This window comes from Pteropus vampyrus, unplaced genomic scaffold, assembly GCF_000151845.1.
Source record: "Pteropus vampyrus isolate Shadow unplaced genomic scaffold, Pvam_2.0 Scaffold1, whole genome shotgun sequence".
In the NCBI taxonomy this organism is placed as follows: Eukaryota; Metazoa; Chordata; class Mammalia; order Chiroptera; family Pteropodidae; genus Pteropus; species Pteropus vampyrus.
Window position 1 is genome coordinate 7047091 of NW_011888782.1, and position 23584 is coordinate 7070674.

At 33.2% G+C, this 23584-nt stretch overlaps 1 protein-coding gene across 2 annotated transcripts in view; it reads left to right on the plus strand.

Annotated features, from left to right (window-relative positions):
* Positions 1-23566, plus strand: part of RAB5A (RAB5A, member RAS oncogene family) — a 28630-nt gene extending 5064 nt beyond the window's left edge. For both annotated transcript variants that reach the window (XM_011355946.2, XM_011356032.1), the window contains exons 3-6: positions 16838-16989; positions 17295-17417; positions 18885-18978; positions 22143-23566. In XM_011355946.2, coding sequence (XP_011354248.1) covers positions 16838-16989; positions 17295-17417; positions 18885-18978; positions 22143-22258 — 485 coding nt within the window. In that variant the 3' untranslated portion in view covers positions 22259-23566. The remainder of the gene's footprint in view (positions 1-16837; positions 16990-17294; positions 17418-18884; positions 18979-22142) is intronic.
* Positions 23567-23584: the final 18 nt, after the last annotated feature.

The following is a 23584-nucleotide window of genomic DNA, read 5'->3' on the forward strand; positions in this document are numbered from 1 at the left end:
TAGGTCATATCTACCCACCATAAACTGGTGCATAAAGTTACCGTAACTATTTCCTTGGCAAATGCTTGTCAGTGGCAGCATTTCCCAAAGTACGTATGAATTCCAGGCTAACTACCTGGCCAAGTAGGTTTGGGACTTGCAATATGCTACCCTCCTCCACTTTACACTACATATTAAAATAATAAAAATACTGAAGTACTATAGTAAAGAATAGTAATTCCTGGAAAAAGTTTACTGAAGCCTGAGGAGCCTCCGAATAGAATTTTTTTGTTTTTTGTTTTGGATACTCTAATCATCTTCTAACTGTATTTTTTCTTAATGATACTTTAAGGACATTTAAAAGAAACATTTAACCCCATAGCAGTGCATTATAAGTATCCATATCCTCTGATATGTGTGTATGTATATATATAATTTATATTGTCTACATTTTATTAATGAATTTTTTAAAAGGTTTTTTATTCCTATGTGTAAAGCCTCTAATATTTTCTATTTGTACAGATTAAATCTGACTTTTAAAACCAACTTTAAAAAGAATTTACATTCAAATTTCAGTTATTGACTGTTGGATACTTTTTCACTGTGAACACAATATCTTCAGAAGATATAACAGTGCCATTATTACAGCTGTGAGCACTTTTTTGGTTTTTTGGGCATTTTTTTTAAGGTATAATTAACGTAAAACATTCTGTAAGTTTAAGGTTTAAGATATGTTGATCGGACATTTTTATATAGTGAGCACTGTTCTTTCATGCTCTTTGCTAACAGCTCTTCACCCTTAGGGACTATAGTAGATTCTAAGCATTCAAGAATTTCAAGGTTTGAGCTATCTACTGATCAACATCAAAGGTCCTTAACTTGAAAGTAATATGTATTTGTGTTTTGGCTGATGTGTGATAACAGTTATCTGACAAATGAACCTGGCCATATGTTTTACATTTATCTGTTCTTTATCTTTTACCTGACCATTTTTATCTAGTAACATTAGTTATGGCCTGAACTCAAATTTTCATCTCTGTTTCATTGTGCTTTAAGGTGGAAATCAGATGCCGCACTCTTGAATTTGTGTATTCTAGAACCTTGTATTCATCAAGAATATCAAAGTTTCTTTAGTTTGTGTGGTTCTTTCTAAGCATGATAGCTTGATTTAAGAATCCATGTTGTCTCACCATACCCCGCACCCCTGTGCCTCGACCCTATAGCACTTACAATGAGATTAGCTAGGTAGGTGGTGTGTTTACGACTTTTCGAGGGTCTAGTTTATTGGTAGAGGTTTAAAGTCTATATGACATTTATCATCTTATTTGTCTAGCCCAGAATGCTAGCAAGGAGCATTATGCTCAGAGAGTTATCTTCTTTACTTGCAGTCTCATCTGGAGGCTCAATAGCTCTTCTGTAAATACTTTTGGATGATAGAGCTGGCATTTTTCACTTTGGATACCTGGAGAATTTAAATATTTCTAGTGAGTATTTCATCAAAAAAAAAAAGCAGTATTTGTTTTTAAAAAAGGCATTTATATGATATTTATAAATAAATGAATCCTCGGTATAAGGCAAAACGAATACACAATGAAATAGCATGCAGTCATTCAGCCTTTTTTTTCTTTTGAGAGATAGATATTTGATATCACAGTTTAATTTTGTATGCACTAATCATCAAGTGTTTTATGTGCTATAAGATTTAGTATATAGAACTGTACATGAGAATATTGACATTTTTCTCCCTGGTACTATAATTTCTGAGCTTTAGTTTAGAGCAGTAGTTCTCATAAAGAGTGTTAACCTGTTCAAGAAGCAGCTGCATTACCTGGAAACTTGCTGAAAATGCATACTCCTATATTGAAACAGAACACTGGAGTGGAACCAGTAATCTTTTAAGTTTTAACACATCTTCCAGATGATTCTGATGCATGCTAAAGTTTGAGAACCACTGCTTTCTGTGTTCTGAGTAGTCAATATTACGTTTACACTAATGTTGGTCTCCCACAATGGAATAATTGCTTTTCTATTTTTTTAAACTGTGGTTTTAGTAGAATTTTTAAAAATACTGTTTATTCAACTTTCAGCTTGAGAATTACAATTATTGTGTGCTGGTTACACCACATATCACCTGAATCTCTTTGTATGGGAATCCCTTTCTATGAAAAGTAACCTGCTAGGCCTCCTTAAAAAAGAGCATGGTCCTTCTCTGTCCCTTCAAGGACACTCTCTGCCTTGTATCTAGGAAAGGAGTTAAGTGTATTCTAGTTTTCAATCATCTGTACCAGTGCTGCTCCCTTCTACATTTAACATACATCCAAATTCCTCTAAGAGGCTAGCAGAACTTGTTTCTCTGTTTATACCCCAAGACATCTAATAGGGAAAGAAATTATTGTTAAAATTAAGAGAAACAAGGCTGGTTTCAAAGTTATTATTAACACAGCCTTTCGTCGTTTTACTTTATTTGTCTCGAGTCAGGTATTACAGCTAAAGTGGGGGACTCTAGCTACATTATTTGATTTTAAATTCTAGCTTTAGTATGTACCAGCTGCATGATCTTAAGCAAGTCACACCTAACTTTATTTTCCTTCTCCCATGAAATGGAATTAATAGTACCTAACTTAAAAGATTTTTTGTAAAGATTAAATGCAAGTGCATATAAATTTTTTAGTACAATGCCTAGCACAGTAAAATGCTAATTAAATGTTAGCTGTTTCCACTACCATCACCACTTAATTTTGGCTGAGTCATTTTTATCACTGATGATAGTTTTGTTATACTGTCATGACATAGCATTATTTCGGAATCATGACTGTTCTACCTAATGCATAGCATTTGTTTAGAATTTAACAGTGTTCAAGAATTTTATGTCCAGATGTTCTTCTCTTAGAAAATAGTTTCTCATTGAAATTTATAAGAACAAATAAGAGAAAAATTTTATAAGCAAGTGCTTTCTAAATTTGAGTTTTCCTAATCATGAAGTTCTTGTAGATTTGTTCAAGTAGATAACATGAGTATTTACAACTAAGTTTCTTAAAATTCTGTATGCTAATTCTTACTAATTTTTTCCCCACTTACTGGTTTTCACAAAACTGGTTAATCATGTATATTACATTAAATGTATGCCACCCGCATTAACTAAGTTGTTTGTGGATGTTTTCTCAGAATAAATTACACAGTTAAATAGAGTACTACATGTATGCAGATATTAAAGTCACTTCCTAAACTGAGAAATAAACACCAGCCAGAAAATTTATATCTGAATAACTCATGTTTTTCCTGCAGTGGCTTTCTTCTATTGCCCTTCACTTGTTAGCCTTCAGAAAGACTTGTTTGTATAATTATAATATGTACCTTTATCTTTTTGCATCTGTACGTTGTTTTCAATTAAAAGCACTTTTGAGAAAGGACAGAAGACCTAAAGACAGATTACCAGTATATGGTTTTTGATTCATGAGAAAAATGATTTTTTTTTTTTTTTTTTTGAAATATACATTGTTCTTTCTAATACACCAAGAGTTAGAATTTGTGGAAGTTAATCATTTGGTTTCAAGTGAAAGAATATTATATTTATGCATAATATAATTTTCTTTTAGAAAATACATACTCAGTATTCGAAATAGGTTATGTTATCATAGAAGTTGGTAGAGAGTTGACATATCAATTTGTACCAGTTATAACCTAAAAAAAATTTAATAGTCTTAATATCTGTTATTCTCCAGCATCCTAGATTAAAATGTTATCATATATGGCTAGTTTAACATTGCTGTGAATTCGGAGACAGTAAGCTTGATTCTAGTTATATAAACATGTGAGCCCTGTTACACATTTGTAAAATGAGTGCACTGAACTAAATAAGAATTCTTCTAGATACAACTTTCTATTTAAAAGTATATACTCTCCACATTAAACAACACAATACAATTTAACCTCTTTGTTTCCCTTCTTAAAATTTATTTCACATTTTGGGATCATGAACATCAGTTTTTACCTTGTCTTAATTTATTGATGTCCTTTGGTGCTGCTGAAGTGTTCAAAGCTGTTTGATAGAATGATTTTGCCAGTTAGCTCTAACTACAGTGACTGCCTCTCTTGGTGCACTGATTTGCTGCTTTTAGTCTGCTATCTACTGGGAAATAAGATTATTAAGCTTCTTTAAAGTTCATTTACTCAACAAATTTACCAAACTTTTAACACTGTACTAAGTACTAGAAATCAAACTTTTAACACTGTACTAAGTACTAGAAATCAAAGATGACCTCATGGTTTAGTATGGGAGACAGATTGAGTACACTTAAGGTAATGAAAAGTGGTATTACATACTACTTGTTAAATTAAGCCTAAATTTCCAACTGATCTTCTTGTTGTCATTTATTATCTATATCTCACAAGAATACACATAAAGAAGTGTATTCTAAGTTACTTACTAAAGAAGTCTATAATTTTGCACAAGTTTTGGTGCATGGACTTTCTGACATCCATTTTGTGTGCTTTCAGTCTATTTTTGCTACTACCTTCCTATTCTTGACTGTTCTGAATATTTAAGGTTTCTATATAATTGACCTTTTTCATAGAGAGGGACATGAAAGACACTTGGTTTTGACTAATAGTCAAGGGGTGTGGTGGGGTGGGAAGCTTTTTTTAAAATTTGCTCTTAATACAGTAAATTCTGGCTTTTAAAAATACAAGAAGCTTCGTGTTTGAAAAATGTTCCTTTTCCCCTTTGGGTCTAACACTAATGTGATGTTACTTATACGCAGTCTTGATTATTATGCCTGTTGAATTAATTTATTATAGGATAACATCATTTGGAATCATTGAGCCTTTTGTTAGCTCTAGCCATCAAATTACTAAATTCCTTGAGATGAGAATGTTACTGAATTTCGGAAATGAGTAAACATCCTTATAGTTTACAAAAGTTGCAAAACAGGATACAGGCATATTTCGTCTTAATATAACGACTTGCTTTATTGTAATGGTCTGGAACAGAGCTCTCAATATCTCCTGGGTATGCCTATATTTGAAGTAAGTGTTAGTGAACAGCATTCATCCTTTTTTCAAGGTGTAATATAGTGGAGGCAGGCTAGAAGCAGGATGAGGAAGGAGTCTTTTATGGATTTTTTTTTAGCCTGTTTCCACAGTTGAAAATACTCTTCGGACTCAAAAAGAAGAGAGTAATCTGATGTTGTAGGCATCTAGTCCCTATATAATTATTGTACACCTTCAGCATTTCTCAGTCAAAAAATAGTTATCTTTGCACAAAACTAGAGCTAGAAGGTATTCTACTTAGTCGATATCAATTTTGTTTGAGGTATAACATGAATGTACCTTGACACAAAAGTTACTTTAATATCAAAGGGTTTGAATTTAGGGAATGGTAACTCTTATCTGTCGCATTCATAAGTAATTTGTAAATTTTAGACGTCTAGAAAATAATAGGGTAATTTTAAGATAGTTCATAATTTTTTAATGGTTATATGTTATGTGATGCAGTCAGAGCATTTTCACAAGTCTCATCTGGACCTTACCATGGCTATATGAGGAAATACTAATTTTATAGATGAAACTGGTCAACAGCAGTGATTTGCCAGAGTTTTTACAGCTAAGTGACAGCTGAGATCGAAGACAAAGCTTTCTTCAGTGCTACCTGTATTCGGGATTGATTTTGTGTGTATGTCTTTTTTCCTTCTGTTTTCCCAAATTGCTCAAGAACCATTAGACTAGAAAAACTGGTTCAAAGTTAGAGTTAGGGTAAGCATAACATAAGCATTCTGTTGTAAAACGTGTAGTGCTTGATATATGGAGCCCTTTACATATCACTGTAAGGAAAACAATGTGAAAATATCTTGAAATAAAAATTCAAATAACCCATATTCCAGAATTACCACCACTGTGTTCATTTTACGCCATCCACATGCATCTTGTTTTTAATTTTTATTACTTTTTCATTAATTTTGTCTTGTGAGTCAAAATTTAAACAGTTGACATTGAAGTCTCCCTCCCATCTTCTCTTACCCCACTCAGTTCTTTTCCCCAGAGACAATGTTACTTTGTTGCATATTCTTGCAAAGTTACTATTATAGTCAAATCTGTGTATTTCTCCTTTTATGCAATTTGAAACATATTAGGCCTACTGTAGTAAACCTTATTTTTCACTTTAATACTATTACAGTTATCTGTTGCTCAGAAATAAATGACCCCAAAACTTAGTAATTAAAAAAAAAAAACCTTTTTATTATATCATGGTTGTTGGAGTTGAGTGGACTTAGTAGGTGGTTTTCTAATCTCTCATGGGTTATAATCAGTGCTGGACTAGAATCATTTCATTATATCTGGCAGCTGAGGCTGACTGTTGTTTGGGGCCTCAGCAACTGGCTTGTAATTTTTCCCAGTATGATGGCTAGATTCAAGAATGAACGTCCCAAAAGGACCAGATGGAAGCTGGGTGGCCTTTTAAAATGACCTAGCCCGAGAAGTCACATAGGTAGCTTCAATTATGTTCTGGTCACAGACTCCTACAGATTTGAGGAAGGTGTGTCAGTGTCGTGCTGTAAGAAGAATGCATTGTGGGAAATCTTGTTGCAGCTATCTTGGAAAATACAATTTGCCAACGATCTATCCATGTCATTAAGAGTGTCCTTATTTTTCTTGGCTGCAGCAGTATTCCATTGCACAGATTATGTTTAATATATAATCAGTTCTCTAGTTGTGGATTTGCACATTGTTTTATATTTTTGGCTGTTAAGTGCTGCAGTGAATAATTCATAGTGATTTCTCACATATTCCAAGTATTTCTGTAGTATAAAATCCTAGACATTCATTGTTTTGTCAAAGATTATATACATTTGTAATCCTAATAAATATTTCCAGACTGCCCTCCAGCCAGCAATGCACAGAATACCTATTACTCTACTTTACTAACTCAAGGTATTATACTTGTAGATCTTTACTCTCCTTATATGCATTGATCTCTGCTTTTTTTATGTGCATTTTTCCCATATTATGAGCAAGGTCAAAGATCTTTTCATATTTTTAGAGCCCATGGTGATTCCTTTCTCTGTGAACTATTTATAACTTCATGATATATTTATATAGGCTCATTTATAATAGTAATACCATTGTATTCCATTTCATTTATTAATGATATTTCTCACTATCTGGATTGTATTCATATTTATTTTAATAACCGGTAATCTTACCTTATTTTTTAACTGTACCCTTATTATTGAACATTTAATGTTTATTTTTTTGTTTGCTGTTTAAGGTAATCATCTAATGGATATTTTCATGGAATTTTTTCCCCTCTGGGCTTACTTCTTCTGTAAGACCAATTTCTAGATGTGGTTACTGAACCAAAAATAATTTAATTATTGTGGGATCAAAAGGATTTCAGTCTTCCCATCACTTTTTTCCTCCCTTAGAGCTACGCCCAATTTCTTTGGGCATTACTTGGCACAGATAATTGTGTTCTGATACTACAGGTTTCTTGTGACTGTTACTCTGGGGTTAGAGTCTTCCCTACCTCTTCTCCCTTCTTTAATATGCCCCTTTTCGTTCCTATGTTGTAAAATTCTCAGATATTAGAACTTTTGAGTTCACTTACTAGATAGGCTTATTGCTAGTATTAAAGAGTCACTTTCAAGGCCACTGATGTTTTAAAGGTCTGGGAGATTCTCTTAAGGTCTGGGAAACATTAAGTGCTGGGTTCTTGAACCAAAAGGAGAAGGGGTAATACTAAGAAGGGAGAAGGAAGCGTTCTTTGCAAAATAGCCTGGACATTATCTTTGATCTTCTATAGTTCGAAAACGATATGCCTAAGCATAGATATTTTTCTTGATGTTCTCTCAGCTTCCTGGATTTGTAGGTTAGTGTCTGATATTAATTTGGGGAAATTCTCAGTCACTTGTTTCACATATTTCTTTTCCATTCTTTCTTCTGGTATTCCCGTTATGAATACATTGTACCTTTTGTAGTTGTTCCACAGTCCTTGGATATTCTGTTCTATTTTTTCAGTCTTTGTTCTCCCTCTGTTTCAGTTTTGGAGATTTTTATTGATATGTTCTCAAGGCCTGAGATTCTTCGCTCAGCTATGTCCAATCTTCTAAGTCCATCAAATGCATTCTTCCATTTGTTACAGTGGTTTTGATCTCGCATTTTTTGTTTGTTTGTTTCCTTAAGATTTCCATCTCTTCTGCTGACACTGTGCACGTATTCTTGCATGCTGTATTCTTTAGCCATTAGAGCCCTTATTAAATTTCCAGTCTGATCGTTCTAACACCCCTTTGTCTGGTTCTGAAGCTTGCTCTGTCACTTCAAACTGTGTTTTGCCTTTTAGTATGCCTTGTAATTTTTCGTACTAGCTGGATATGATGTAGTGGATAAAAACAGCTGTTGTAAATAGGCATTTAGTAATGTGGAGAGTTGGGAGGAGAAACGTTCTATAGTGTTATGATTAAGTCTGTCTTTTAGTGAACCTATGTGTCTGGACAGTGAACTTCACAAAGTGTTTGTCAGTTTCTCTTTCCACCCTCCATCCTTTAGATGGTACCGGATAGCCAGAGTGGACTAGAGTTAGATATTTCCCTTCCCCACATGAAAGGCTAGAGTTGGCTGGAGTTGGGTATTACTTTCCCCAGGTCAGACTCTGATAACACCCCAGCAGGTTATGCTCAGATTAACTAGTTGCTCTTGAGGGCAGGCCTTGTTAAGAAAAATAGAGTGGTCTGAGTTATTTCAAAATGAGACCTTTTCCCTTCCCCCTGCCAGAAGCATGAGAGAATTTTTGTTATGTTTAACAAAAATGTGAGAACCTGGTTAAGTTCCTGGAGGTAAAACTCACAAAAGCATGGCGGCCCCCTATAACTGTGTTACCCTGGAATTTTTAACTCAAACTTGTTCACACTTAATCTCCAGCAGTTTGTCAGTTGGTTTGGATTTCTGCTCTGAGATGTGATTTTCTGTATCCACCTGTCTCTCTCCAGTTTTGAGGACAACAGATTGTGACCTCACTTCTCTTACATATCTAAGAAGAGTTATTGATTTTTAGTTTGTTCAGCTTGTCAGGATGAAGTGGTGACTTCTAAACTTACATGTAGAACCAGAAACCAGAAGTCATTTTCCTTGCACACTATAGGAATTTAAAACTATTTAAACTACATAATAAAGTATCTATTGTCCATAGGTAAAATGTCTTTTATAGACATATATCCCTTAAAGTTAATTTTATTATCTTTTTTCTATGTTGATATTTTGGGGGGAACATTGTCTTGATGCAGGACAGGGCTGATTCCCCCGAGTGGAGACTCAAGCCCTAAACCAAGGGAGAGGGTCCTTGACTACACCCTGGAAAGAATTCAAGCACAAGCCAGAGTTGGAGACAGAAGGAAATGTTATAAGGAAAGGAATAATGCTCCACACGCAGACATGGTTTCCTCTCAAAGACAGAATGAGAGACTCCGAGTGTTCAAGGAATTCAGTTTTATATCTTTTCCCTTCAGGATATGGATATGCAGTGTTAAAGGCATGGGAGAGTAGTGATTAGCAATATTAGTAGTAGTCTTTCTGTAGGTTCCCCGTGGTCTTGCTTTATGCTCATCAGTCAGGTTTCCCATGTCTAGCAACAGGTAGCAGGCTCTGAATACAACCTGGTTTAATATTTAATTTGTGTAGTTCTTATGCCTCTTTCCTATAGTAGTCTGATAACTAATTGTAACAACCTCTCCCTTTCTCCCATCTCTTCACCATTCCTCTTTACAATGTGTACCTTCATTCTGCTTCCCAATTCAGTATTTGTTACATCCTTGTTAGATCAATCTAATCTAGTGAGTAAAGACTTTTATAGAGATTGTGCCTTTGTGCCATAGGCTCTTAGCCTTGAAGGTTCAAATACTGGTTTTATCAGTTCATTCTAGGATGATCAGGTTTGGGGCACTACATAATAACCAAACTCACTCCTCAGACTTAATTTTAAAACAATGTACATTGATGTGCTATCAGAAATACTAGTATGACAATGTTCAATTGATGGCATGTGACTAGCTTTTATTTTGGTTAGCGAATTACCTTAAGAGAGTTGAGTGACCTTTTAGGGTAACTGGCAAGTTATGATAGATAAAAAAAGACTTCTGTTACTCTTGGATTATTTCTGAAAAAATTACATGAATTAGTCTTACAATGTTAGAGAAATGATTCTTAATCTTTACCTTATTGTGCTTAATTTCATGGACTCTTCTTTATGTATAATTAATATTTCCCATGATTGCAGTTCATTTGATAATGATTATTTAGATGTTGCTGAATTATTTTTGTTGTGACAAAATATGCATAATATAAAATTTACAGTTTTAACCATTTTTAAGTGGTTACTGGTCTGTGGCATTAAGTACATTTACGTTGTACAACTTTCACTGCTGTCTATCTTTAGAACTTTTTCATCTTTTTCCAGTGAAAACTCTACCCAAACAATAACTTCCCATTTTCCACCTACCCCTGCCCATGGCAAATACAGTTCTACTTTCTATAAATTTGGCTATTCTGGGAACCTCGTGTAATAGGAATTATACATTATTTGTCATTCTGTGGCTGGCTTATTTCACTTAGCATGTCATCAACGTTCATCTAAATTGCAGTGTGTCAGAATTTACTTCCTTTTTTAGGCAAGATAATATTTCATCATGTATAATACCACATTTTGCTTATCCATTTATCCTTTGTTGGATTATTAGGTTTCTTCTACCTTTTACTGTTGTAAATGATGCTGCTGCAAACATTGGTGTACAAATATCTATTCAAGTCCCTGCTTTCACATCTTTTGGGTATATCCAGAAGTGGAATTACTGGATCATCTGCCAATTTTATGTTTAATATTTTTGAAGAGTCTCTATACCGTTTTCCATAGCAGCTATACCATTTTATATTCCTACCACATATACACAAGGGTTCCAATTTCTCCACATCCTTGCCAACTCTTGTTTTCTATTATTTTGGTAATAGCTATCCTGATAGGTGTGAAGTGGTAACTCTATCAAATTGATTTGCATTTTCCTAATGATTTAGTGATGTTGAGCATCTTTTCAAGTGCTTCTTGACCATTCATATGTCCTCTTTGGAGAAATGTCTAATGAAGTCCTTTGCCCATTTTTAAATTGGGTTGTTTGGGTTTTTTGTGTTGTTGCATTGTAAGTGTTCTTTATATAGTCTCATATCAATCCCTTACCAGATGCTCATTGATTTTTAAGAATTAGTCTTACATGACTGATATTTATAGATCATCTCATAAGATGAATTTATTTGGGAGAATGTTGCCATTTTCTATATATTAAATAGCAAATTTTTACCTTGTTGCCAGGTATTTGGGATATTTTTTATTTGGGTTTAGTCATGTGTATATGCTTTCTCTGTGCCCTAATCTATTTTTATCCCCTTTTTTCTCTTCCTCATATTTATCGAAATAATTTCCCTTAATACTGGTCTTCTTTGCTGCCATAATCTACTGGGTACTCCCGCATATATACATATACAATTTTAATGGGAAATTAAAATGGCCTTAGTTTTTATTTTGCCCGTTTTCAGCTCTGAACCATTCACATATTCGTTTGTGTACAATTTTATTCTGAAGTCAGTGGTGTCATCTCTCTGAGAAAATGTATTGTATTAGACTACTGCTGTTGATACTCATTTTCCCAGAATACTAACTTCTACCTTCACTGATAACTTTAGTACCTGGTTCTTGATGTCATTTAGTTAATTCCTGCCATCCTTATTCCTGATCGGATAATCATTTTGAAGTTTGATCCAAATCCATTGAATTTATTTATTGAATTCCTTGGCCCTAAAAACCTTTGCTTCCCCAGTGCATCACTTCCAAACAATCTTTAGCTTGAATTTGATGACCACAAGCTCCTGATCTACTGAGATCTTGAACAAGGCCCTTCCCCTCTCTAGCAGTTTATATTCTTTTAGTTTTAATAGGGCCTCAAATCACCACTTCTGAAAATTTTACATAAGGGAGAAAATTCAGTTATGATTCAACTATGGGAGATACTACTATTATTTTAGTTTCTTTTGTGCTTTTCTACTCGTTTTTATGTTGATGGACCTTATTCTTACCGAGAATTTGTTTTCGTTCACTTTTTAGGCAATTAAATAGGTCATTTTATAACCACTTTTAATTTAATTGCTATTTCATACTTACCAAGCTACCAGTGTCTCTTCATTTATACATTTAGGTTGCTTCCAGTTATTTAATATAAAAATTCTTTTAGCATAAAGATTTGTTCTCCCTACTCTCTTATTCCCCCTCCCCCATGCCATCTTTTGGAGATTCCATGATATAATAGGTTAACAAGTATCAGCATTTTCATGGCTTTACCCGGTTGACAAAATTATTTCCAAAAAAACAATTATATAGTATCACCAGCCATGGTTGTTTCTGCCACGTTTTGTGGGGTTTTTGTTTTTGTTTTTGTTGTTTTTTTTTAGTAAGGAGATAAACTTGATACTAGTGATACTGACTTTTTCTGTGGATTTTCTTTACACTCTTATCCTTGATGCTTTTGGAGATTTTCATAAGATTTATATGAGCTTTCCACGTATTAAAAGTTAATATCTTAACATTCATTTTAGAAATTTTTCTATATATGTTCTCCTCTGTGTTTGACACATGTTTTGCAAACCTAAAGTCTCCGAGTTTTATGTAATCAAACCTGATAGTCATATTACAGGATTTTTGGTCAATTATAATAAAGTACTTTTTCATTTAAAATGTGATAAATGATAAGTTGAGGGTTGGGGTGATACTGGTTCTTTGGTTTTTCTTTTTCACCCTTCTGTTTAATTCATGTGGAATCAGTTGTTAAACTTTTTTCCTGAGTTGTTAGCTTTTGGTTAATGCTATCGATTTGGATATTCTTTCCCTTGCTCTTATTGTAGTGTTTTCTCCTTGCTTATAATTTATTAAAGTCTTACACATTATAGGCCTTTGATATTTGCAGATTTAACATTTACAGTTTGAGGTATTCTCAGCTGACCCCAAGGTCTCTGATTCAGTAATTTGTAGTTTTGCTGAGACTGAAATGTTATTTGCTTGCTGCCAGGCTTGCAAATAGGAGGAACTGATCATTTAGCTCAAAGAGGGAGCCTTTTAGACAGGCCAGCACCCGCATCTCAACGCAGCTTTGTTTTTCTCTACTTGTCGTCGCGTACACAGTAACTCTCGAAGTGATAAAAGCTGTTTCTTTGTGAAATATGAGCCCGAAAAGAAAACCAACTGCTAGTGCTGGTGATGGAAGTGAAGAGAAAATGAAGAGGTCTAAGAAAGTGATGGTTCTTAGCCAGAAAATAGACGTTTTGGATATATTAAAGTGGTTTTGCAGATTCAGGTAAGTTTGTGGTTGGTTAATGTTGCTACAGTATTTATGTAGTAGTTTATATTTTGAGTGTCAGAATTTGTTTTTATAACTTTGTAAATAACTAATGTCTTTTTAGAAGCTCTAAGGATTTGAAGGTGTCAGCTGTACTTCACTGAATTTTATTGGGGAAATTAAATGCTGTAGTAGTATTTGAAAACTTGAGAACTTTGGGGAATCGTGATAGTCTTGTGATACATAATGTCTATAATAATACTGGGTGATTCTCTTCCTATAATATTTGCCCTCATGGCACTACAACACTTGTTTTAATGTGTTTTTGATGTACCCTAAAACTCATTCCCTTGGCCTCTAATATTGGTCTTTTTATCCTTCCCCAAAATTATGCTCTATCATACCACATGAACAACAACAGAATGTTACTGTTAAAAAGATATTGATGGTATTTCGTTTGAGACTGTATTATGTAATAACTTGAATAGAGGCCTTTTGAAATGTCAATTTTTTTCACATTTGGGAACTGTCTATTCAAACAGTAGCTAAAATAACCCCCAAATAGTGCCATATACCTTAAATCAACCTCTTTTAGCAAACATTTTGAACATTTATGTGAACTGGGATTTATATTAGATGTTAAGTATGGAGGAGAATAACTAATAGTAATTTCTCATGGAAGTACTAGTGTAAGAGAAGAAAAAGATAATATTAATTTTTTTCAAAGATAAGTGTGAAACATGTTAGTGCAGCAGGGAAGTCTGGGAGCATCGAGGTAGGAGCTACCAAATAGGGTGAGATGAAGAATGGTTTCTAAGAAAAGTTGAGTGAATTGATTGTTCTTGCTCTTTGTTAACATGATTGGGATCCATTCTCAGCATAACAATGAAAACCTGGTTATTGCCAGTGTACGGTAAGGCTGTTGACTTTGATTTGTTTTAGCCAATTTAAGAACTCATTATTATCTGCTTTATTTTAGCTGATGCCTTTGGATTTTCATTCCAGTCTTTTCTCTTCCAAATGATGTCTCTTTCCAGTAACTTATTACCTTTATCATTATATGGACATTCAAAATGATGTTAAATAATGGTGATGGTGGGCATTTTTGTTTGATTTCTAGATTTAGAGGCTGCCTAAGAGCTTTGCTGTTAAGCAGAATGCTGATTTCAGGCTTAAGGGCGGAATGGACACTTGATAAATTTTAAGAAAAAATCTTCTGTGTTTATTAGAAATGGATATCGACTCTAACACCCTTTTGTAATTTATTTAAACAATATGTGGTTTTCTTTTTTAGCTTACTGGTATAATAGCTTTGTGAAAGAATCTATTTGGTCATAAGCTGTTTTCTTAATGTATTTGTTGGCATTTCTTTGTATTTTATTTGTCATTTTTGTTCATGTATTTATAAAAAGTTAGTAGCCTTTCGTGATATATTTATCTGGTTTGAGAATCAGATCACATTTCCTTTAAGGCAACATTAATATTTCCCTGATCCTAGAGTTGACTTATGGAAGTGTAAATTAACGTTTGTACTACCAGTATACTTTGTGGTCATAGAAAAGAGAAAACAAAGTCTGAATTGCAAATTATAGCCCAGTTTTTTTCAAGTGGCATCAAACTATTCTTGAGAAAAGGCTTATATTTTATGATCCATTCCTTTCCTTTTTTTCCTTTTATTAAAAAAGGAGTACTGTCTTCTTAGAGGCTTAATTTTAAGTGTTCAAAAATATTTTTTGATTCTACAGGAAAGCCTTTCATGAAAGTGAAAAAGTGACATAGTGCTTTCTTGGTATCCTTTACCATAGATACAGGATTTTAGAAAATGGATATTTTATATGGTAAAAGAAGTTTGATGAATTAGAATATATTTAAGTAGGACTACACTTGTAAGTTCACAGAAATATTCATTAGAATGTGGTTCAAAATACATTTCCAATGATAATGTTTGCAAAATTGCTAGCAACCAGTTGACCTAATATAAATAGCATGAAAAATAAATGTTATATTTAATATAAAAGAGGTATATCTAATTAGACTTGGCTTATTCAGCACATTTCATATTAACTAGTGAATCCCTTATAAAAGATTGACACCACCAGATAAACTGCTACAATTTACAGAAATGGATTATTTTCTTGCATAATAGAACAGAGTTTTAGAAAATTTTAGTAACTGAATCCCATGACAATTTGGGAAGAGTCAAATACCACACCTTGAGCTGAAAGTATAAGAGAGGAACATACCAACTTAACAGAGCAGCAGGAGTTTAACTATCAAAGTTAGTGAAGGAAAGGAACTGTAAAGTGTAGTTGCTGTTTGCCAACATGCTGCAGAAAATGGCTATGTGTGGATCTTGTTCATAAGTTATCTTTAGTGCAGCTATCTATGCTTAGACATTTACTCTTAACATTTGATATTTTAAAGTTCATTTCACTTGATTATAAATTGATTTGTTTTTCATAAATTACCATTGCATTGTCTTTACTGATGTTTATTCCTAGAGCCAAGAGAATTATAATAGATATTTTACTTCTAGTGTTCTAGTGATGTTTATTCCTAGAGCCAAGAGAATTATAATAGATATTTTACTTCTAGTGTTCTAGAAGTATAATAGAAGAAGCAGTTCAGAAGTAAGCGATACAATAATACTTCGCAAGATTTAATAGCAACATCTTAATTTTAAAAGCAAAAAACGTTATCAAATGGTACTTTATTGTTAAAATTAAAATCTGTAAAAAGGTAAAAAAATACAAATTCAAAAAATCCTTATGGCAAGGAATGAAAGAAATAAAGTTAATATTGACTCAAATTGACAAATTGAGTCTAGGTTGCGGTAATAAGGATTATAAAAATTAAAGTATAATGTTTTAAAGGAATAATCATAAGAAAAATATTAATTTGGTGGTAATGGACTGGGACTAAATCCCCAGAGTACGCCAATCAAAACCAGAAGAAACGGAGCAGGGGCATGGTTTGGCAGTGTAGGTGGTAGTTGATAGGTATGCTGATTCCTTCCCACCCCCCATTTTTTCAAGAATATCAGCAAATATATTTCTTCTTGTTTTACAGTTTTATTTCTTTTTTTTTTTTTTTAATGCCTATAGCACCTGTATTCCTAGGGTTCTCCCATCCAAGTACTAACCAGGCCCAACCTTGCTTAGCTTCTGAGATCAGATGAGATTGGACACATTCAGCGTGGCATGGCCGTAGACTGTTACAGTTTTAAATTTGTAATTTATAAGACAATTTAAAAAATTATTAAACTTATTTATTATAACAAACTTCTTAAGAATGTATAAGAAGCTTTCGATCTGTGATTTTATTATGAAGGTCTTATATATAAGCATACATATATATATATATCCAGCTTTGAAGCACAGATCTTGCAAGTATTCAAAACCATTAACTGTAGGTACACACTATATCAGATATTTTCTGTATTATGAAAATAATCAGGGGGAAATGATAAACTTATTGCAGCCTTTTTTTTTTTTCAGCTGCTTTTCTAACCCAAACTGTATGTCTTGATGACACAACAGTAAAGTTTGAAATATGGGATACAGCTGGTCAAGAACGATACCATAGCCTAGCACCAATGTACTACAGAGGAGCACAAGCAGCCATAGTTGTATATGATATCACAAATGAGGTAAGTAGAAGTGTATACTATAATGAAACTAGTTTGAATATCCATTTTTGATATTCAGAATTTTGATTAAAGTTTTTTTTAAAGCTTTTTGATAGCCCAAGCATGATATTTCTGCCAATGCTTTTATGAGTTGGAAAAGCTGATTTTAAAAAAAGTAAGATGAAAGTGTCTTAAATAATACAATAGTTTTAAGAATTTCTTTCCAAGAGTCCCATTGGGCAATCTTAAAAGCCTTGTCTCACAAAGACGCTCCTTAACCATTTTTTGAGCCTGTGCCTCAAAATAGCTGTTTCTTTGTTTCCCAGGAGTCCTTTGCCAGAGCCAAAAATTGGGTTAAAGAACTTCAAAGGCAAGCCAGTCCTAACATTGTAATAGCTTTATCAGGAAACAAGGCTGACCTTGCAAATAAAAGAGCTGTTGATTTCCAGGTATGTTGAATTTAACTTTGAAGGCACATATTTATTGTAAACTTTTCTTCTGTATCCACATGTGAACTATAGTTATAATTTTAAAACCATGCAAATAATAGAAAACACAAATTTATTAAACAAATGTGATACACTATATGTAATAAAATGCTTCTCATGATAAACCTGAATTTTTAAATTTCTTTATGTAAATGTAATTTATATAAATTAGTTCAGATTTTGTTGACCTAAACAATTACAAAATAAGCAAATGTTTACAGGTAGTGCAGAAATAAGTAAAAGCCAATTGCCTCCTACCCTTCTTAACCTTTTTCTATTTATCTAATAATATGTAAATATCAACACACATAGACATACACACATATACCTAGATATTTGTTGTACACATAAATCTGTACTCGTACTTGTTCTTAAAAGGGCCTTAAAAAATAAAGGCTCAAAAAATCCAGGCTCAAAAAATGTTATCTAATATAGTTAATTAGGAATATTCTTTGCTGTAAAATAAAATACAGTCAGTTAAAGCAAAGCAAATGTCTTTAGTTAGACATTTTAAAACTTATCCTGTTCTCCTGTTCTTTAGCTTCTCTACCAAAGAAATTTGGTTGTGGCCATTATGCATATATATAATATTGGTGATGGGAAATTATCTTTTTTGATGATGACTGTAGATGGAAAGAACATGGACTAAGAGAAAGGGAGTAGTTCTTGCACCATTAGGTAGTAAGCTGAGCATGTTGCACATGTGGTTTCATTTAATTCTGGTGACAAGCATGTGGGGTATAGTAATTATTACTCTTTCTAAGATAGTTACCTTCTGAGCATAGAATGGTAGATAGAGCTCTTAAATTCTAGTCAAAAGTTACTCTGTCGTGTAACAGTTCAGAAGGACATCATTTTTTTCCTTGTTAAATTAGAAAGATAATTGATTGCTCTTCACAACAGCTGTGAGGATCAAAGGCAATAATACATGTAAACTAAAGCATGAGAAAAAATGTAGAATAGTGATATAATTTTCAAAGGAATGATTCATGATGTACTCAAAATTAAATGTTGCTTTTAGAAGTCATTTAGAATTAAATATGAGGGAAGCCAGTGTTAGGTGTTTAGTTTCCCTTTGACCTCATTGCAAATAATGAGCATAAGTAGGATATGCCATAGTGGTTAAAGAGAGTTTTATATTTAAAATTGGGTAAATTTTCCCCTACCCCCAGAAATTGTCATTTGAAAGCAGATTTAATGTGAGACTAGATTAATAAGAATGAGATAGTACAGGAAGTTAAGGCAAAAAGAAAATTAACCATGTCTTACACAGCGCTCTTACCTTTATTTTACCTTTAATGATAATTGTTGTCAGTTATAGATAATTAAGTTGGAGTAGTAATAAGGAAGTCTTTTTTTTTTCTATAACAAAAAATAAGGCAGGTTAGTATATGCAAAGGATATATCACTTTTTTGTTCTATAAACAGGAAGCACAGTCCTATGCAGATGACAACAGTTTATTATTCATGGAGACATCAGCTAAAACATCAATGAATGTAAATGAAATATTCATGGCAATAGGTAAGGTTAACTTTTTTTCAACAATAAATATAGGCAAAAGTTACACTGGGGCTATTTGGTTTGACTCTTTAAATTCTTGGATTTCTTTTTTTTTCTTTGGGGGTTTTTTGGTGTATGTTTTTCTTTTAATGATTCTACAACTACTTTAGATCTCTTCCACCAAGCATTACTTAGTCATATTAAATTCGAAAGATTATTACCTATTAGGTTGTAATACTTGCAGTTTAGTTTCTTCTAAGTGATTTAAAAACCTGGACTTTGAGCTGATAGTTCAAGCAGTAAAGATTTCACTGAGAAATTTGGGTAAATGTATATTTCTATTAGGTTATACTTTTTATATAAAAGGAAGAAAACTCGGAGCAGTATTTTTCAATGCAACATGTAGATATAATGAGATTTCTTTCTCACTGATCTATAACTATTTTCATCTGTCCTTTTCTCTAAACAGAGCACTATTTTTGTTTTTCAAGTTCCTTTTAAATCATTATTGGCAAATAACACAGAAAAGTACATGATACATTTGTATACAGATGTATAGATTATTTTAATGTAAATATTGTAATGGAGAAAGTTTCAAAGCACGAGGCACAGAGAGAAAGGGAAAGCAAAACATCCATGCTTTGTAGGGCCTCAATTGTCATTTGATCCTACATAGCCCTCTTAGCTTTCTTTAAGGTACTTTCAATTGAGGATGTTTGCTGTTCCTTAGTGTTTGATTCTAGGTAATGAAGTTGAAATGGATATAAGGAAGTTTCCTTTTTTCAATAACAAAAGTATTTTTATTGACCCCCAACCTCCTTCCAGTAGTTTTAAGGTACAGATTTTATGGGAAGAATCTACTTAACGTTCTCAGTTTTCTGCCTCCACACTATTCATGTGCAGGTACTCTTCTTGTCCCATAACATCTTTTATTACACAGCAGTGGTTATTAACTGGGTATCCACATTCCTATGCCCAAATAAAAAATCTTCTTTTGTATTGAAGTCTGTTAAGAGCTGATTCAGAGGCTAAAGGAAACTCAGTAAAAGCTGCAAGTACTGTCTCAATATCTTTCACTAGGTGAGAGTTCAGTGGTGTCTTATTTAGGAAAAAACTTGCCTCTTTTTTGTGTAAAATATTTTCCTGAGAAATTCAGGCTTGGAGTTATTAGAGAAATACTAGAACAGTTGTGAAGGATTGAGCAACAGTATGCTCTTTTTATAAATGGGCAGATTATACCCAGAACCACATCTGAAAAGTTAACAGGAAACGAAGTAATTGGTCCCTCAAATCATACTGAACTTTAAAACTTTCTGATAGTATTAAGACTACCAGATGGGCTTTATTTAATTTGTATTTTTTTATTCAGATGTGCTAGTAAGGTCATTTTTCTCGTCAGAATATTAGAGTGTTCATTTATTTTTCTAAAATTAAAATGTTTTTTTTTTTCATGAAAGAAATCTCAAGTGTAAATTGAATTGTGGCTTTTCTATTTCTTTTGCCAGATTAATAAATAAATCACACAGTACACTCATATTTTTACATGTGATGACTTCCCAAAGGGAGTACACTTATTTCATAGAAGAAAGTCTACAGTAAATTTATCATCTGCTTTTAATTTTATAAGGTCTTGAGTGTCTTCTTTCTTGACGCACCTTTATTAACTTGATCTAAGATTTTTAGCTTCTCACAATCCAAATCAATTTAGGGACAAATTGGTAAGCTGCAGTTATCCACATAAAAAACAGAAAGCACCAGCTTCACTTTTGTAACACTCAGTAAGGTATGAGGTAGAAATCAATGTCTTTTGAGATCCCAGAAATGTCTTCACAGTAAAAATTAACCAATAGATTGTAAAAGTTCTTTATTCCAGTTTATTTCCTTTTCACTCATCTCTTAATTACAGAAAATCCTTGGAAAATTATGCTAAGGGGAGAAATGAACACTCAAAACAGAACTTGATATTAATTGTAATAAAGTTTACAGTTGACTGGAAATTTACCATTTTATTACTGTTAATATTACCATCCCTAGAGCAATTCCTAGAGAAGTGGCTCAAAGTGATGACTTCTCTTCCCAAAACTCAGTGCTCCTGGCTCCTAGATCCATTGCCTAGCCCAGCATCCAGAATTCTAACGATAATTAATACCGATGTGGAGTTTTATAACAAAGGATAAAAGACCTAAAACACAACTAGACATTCAGATTTTGAAGTAGAGCATATTCAGCTTTTGTGTAAACTGAGCCAAGGCTAAGGTTAAGTTAGAGTCTTACCATAGTAGTTTATCCCAAGGTTAATAGAGACCAGTGTGTCTAGCCATCCTTACAATCTGTACTCTTAGAGATGTTTAATATTTAGTGAAGCAAGAACATCAAAGACCTTTGAGAGCCATGCTCCAGAGAACAGCATTAGTTGTACAGACCTTAGCAGAGCTAAAGCCATAACTGCTGATTGAGGGGCTTTGTTCAGATGTGGAAAGCCATACTCATCTGACTCAAAATTGGGAAATAATTTTTTGAGAGAGCCACAGGAACAATTGCACTTATATTAGAGCTATTGGTGAATCCAATTAGATTTCTCAGTTAGCCATAAGAGAGGGGGAAATGGTAGATGTTTGAAGGGTAAAATCTCTGAAAGCCAGAAAGAAAATAGGAGATATGATTTTTCGTGATCTGGGGTAATAATTACATTACACAATAGAGGAAAAGTGCTGCTGGGATGATGGTATTTGTTTATATACTGACTTGTTCCAAAAAGTGTTTATCACAGTCGAGATGACATTGATACAAGCTCAACTTCTTTATAAATGTATTGGCTGGCCGTCATCTTTATTAACTTAGATTTTCTTTAAATAATAGAAGTATTAATGATTATGAAATTACAACTTTTCCGATATTAAGTATATCTATATGAAGAATTAAATATAGCTTTAATCAACTTAAGTTTTTATGCGTGTCAACACCTGGTCCCCATTTTACCCTTCCCTCAACCCACTAAACTCTCTAAGGACTATGCCCAATGTTTTGGTATTTAATAGATACTCAATAAGCATTTGAAAAGAATGAACATATGGTTATGTGATACTTTGAGATAATACCTAAATGGAAAGGAAGATTATAAGTAAGCAGATGAAAGTAATTGTGATATGAATATTCTAATTGTGTTTTAACTATTTATCTCTCAGCTAAAAAGTTGCCAAAGAATGAACCACAGAATCCAGGAGCAAATTCTGCCAGGGGAAGAGGAGTAGACCTTACTGAACCCACGCAGCCAACCAGGAGTCAGTGTTGTAGTAACTAAACCTCCAGTTTGAACTAGCTGGAATATTCTTCTGCTTCCTAAATGTCAATAACAGTGGAATTGGAGCATTTAACCAGCTCAGTATGACTTCTAAAAAGAAGAGACTTATGATAGATTCAAGTTTCTAATACAGAATTATTTTAAGTGTTTTGAACTTAATTTTTAATAACATGCATGTGACCCTCTGACAAATGTTTCAGCAGTAGAAGGGGGAAAGAAGAGCTGTGTGTACACTTATTTCCTTGGAAGGTTAGGGGGAATCATTTCTCATCTCCAGGGATATAGACAAATGACTATCCGAACCCACAGTTAACCATCCTGTTCTATGAAAAAGATTTGGACTTAAAATAATTGAGCTTTTCAAAAATATTCATTTTTTAGAAGCAGGTTCTAAAGATATTTTGCTTAGCTACAGTAATTTCTCTTAATATCCATATTTAAAGTGTACATTCCACATTTTAGCAAATTAGCCACAAGAAGACAGTCCCACATCTTCCAGGGGGAAATGAACATTAGTGGCATCTAAATTGTAGCCAGTCTTGTTATTTTTTTAAATGAGGTAAAAATAAAATAAAGTGTAACCCTGTCTTGTTTTAAGAATATGAAAACTGATAAATGCATCTTAATGGGTAGTGTTCCCTTCAAACGTAAGCTCTTCCACAGAAGTGAAACAAACCAAGTGTCTGTGATTTCTGTTTAATCACTGCTGGCCATTACATAGGTTTTGTCATTTCGGGGCAGGGAAGAGGATTTTATTCCCTTCGGACTTAATATAGTCAATGCACTAACAATTATGTACATTCAGACCTGATTATTTTAAATTTGATCTTCAGCTGTACTGTAAATAGGGTACCGCATTGTAGTCTCCATATGTTTACTTTTCTGTAATATTTAAGAGTTGCTTAAAGGTATACAAAATGTACAGTTATTAAAACAGCTAATGTTTTTCCTTCTTGCCCTCTTTGAACAGAAGGGGCCTCAGTTGTTCCTATGCGGCTAGAACCATAAACAAACAATGTACCGGTAATTTGTAACATAAGTATTGCAATATGTTAGTAACAGTTTTGCAGCCTTGTTTTCCAAAGTTCATTTTATTTCAATCAGTTCAGTACATTGCACTAATTGTTTTAGGTATTTTCATTATATGAAATCTACCATGTATCAGAGATGATTTAATCTATTTAAGTGTTGAAATGCTAGCAGAACTTGTACATTTACAGTAATTCAGAATTAGTAAGGAAAACAGTTCACCAGTGTTTAGTTTTATATTGAGGTGCTCAGGTTGGAATAAAGTGGTATAAAAAGCAAGTACTGGTTTTTCTCTTT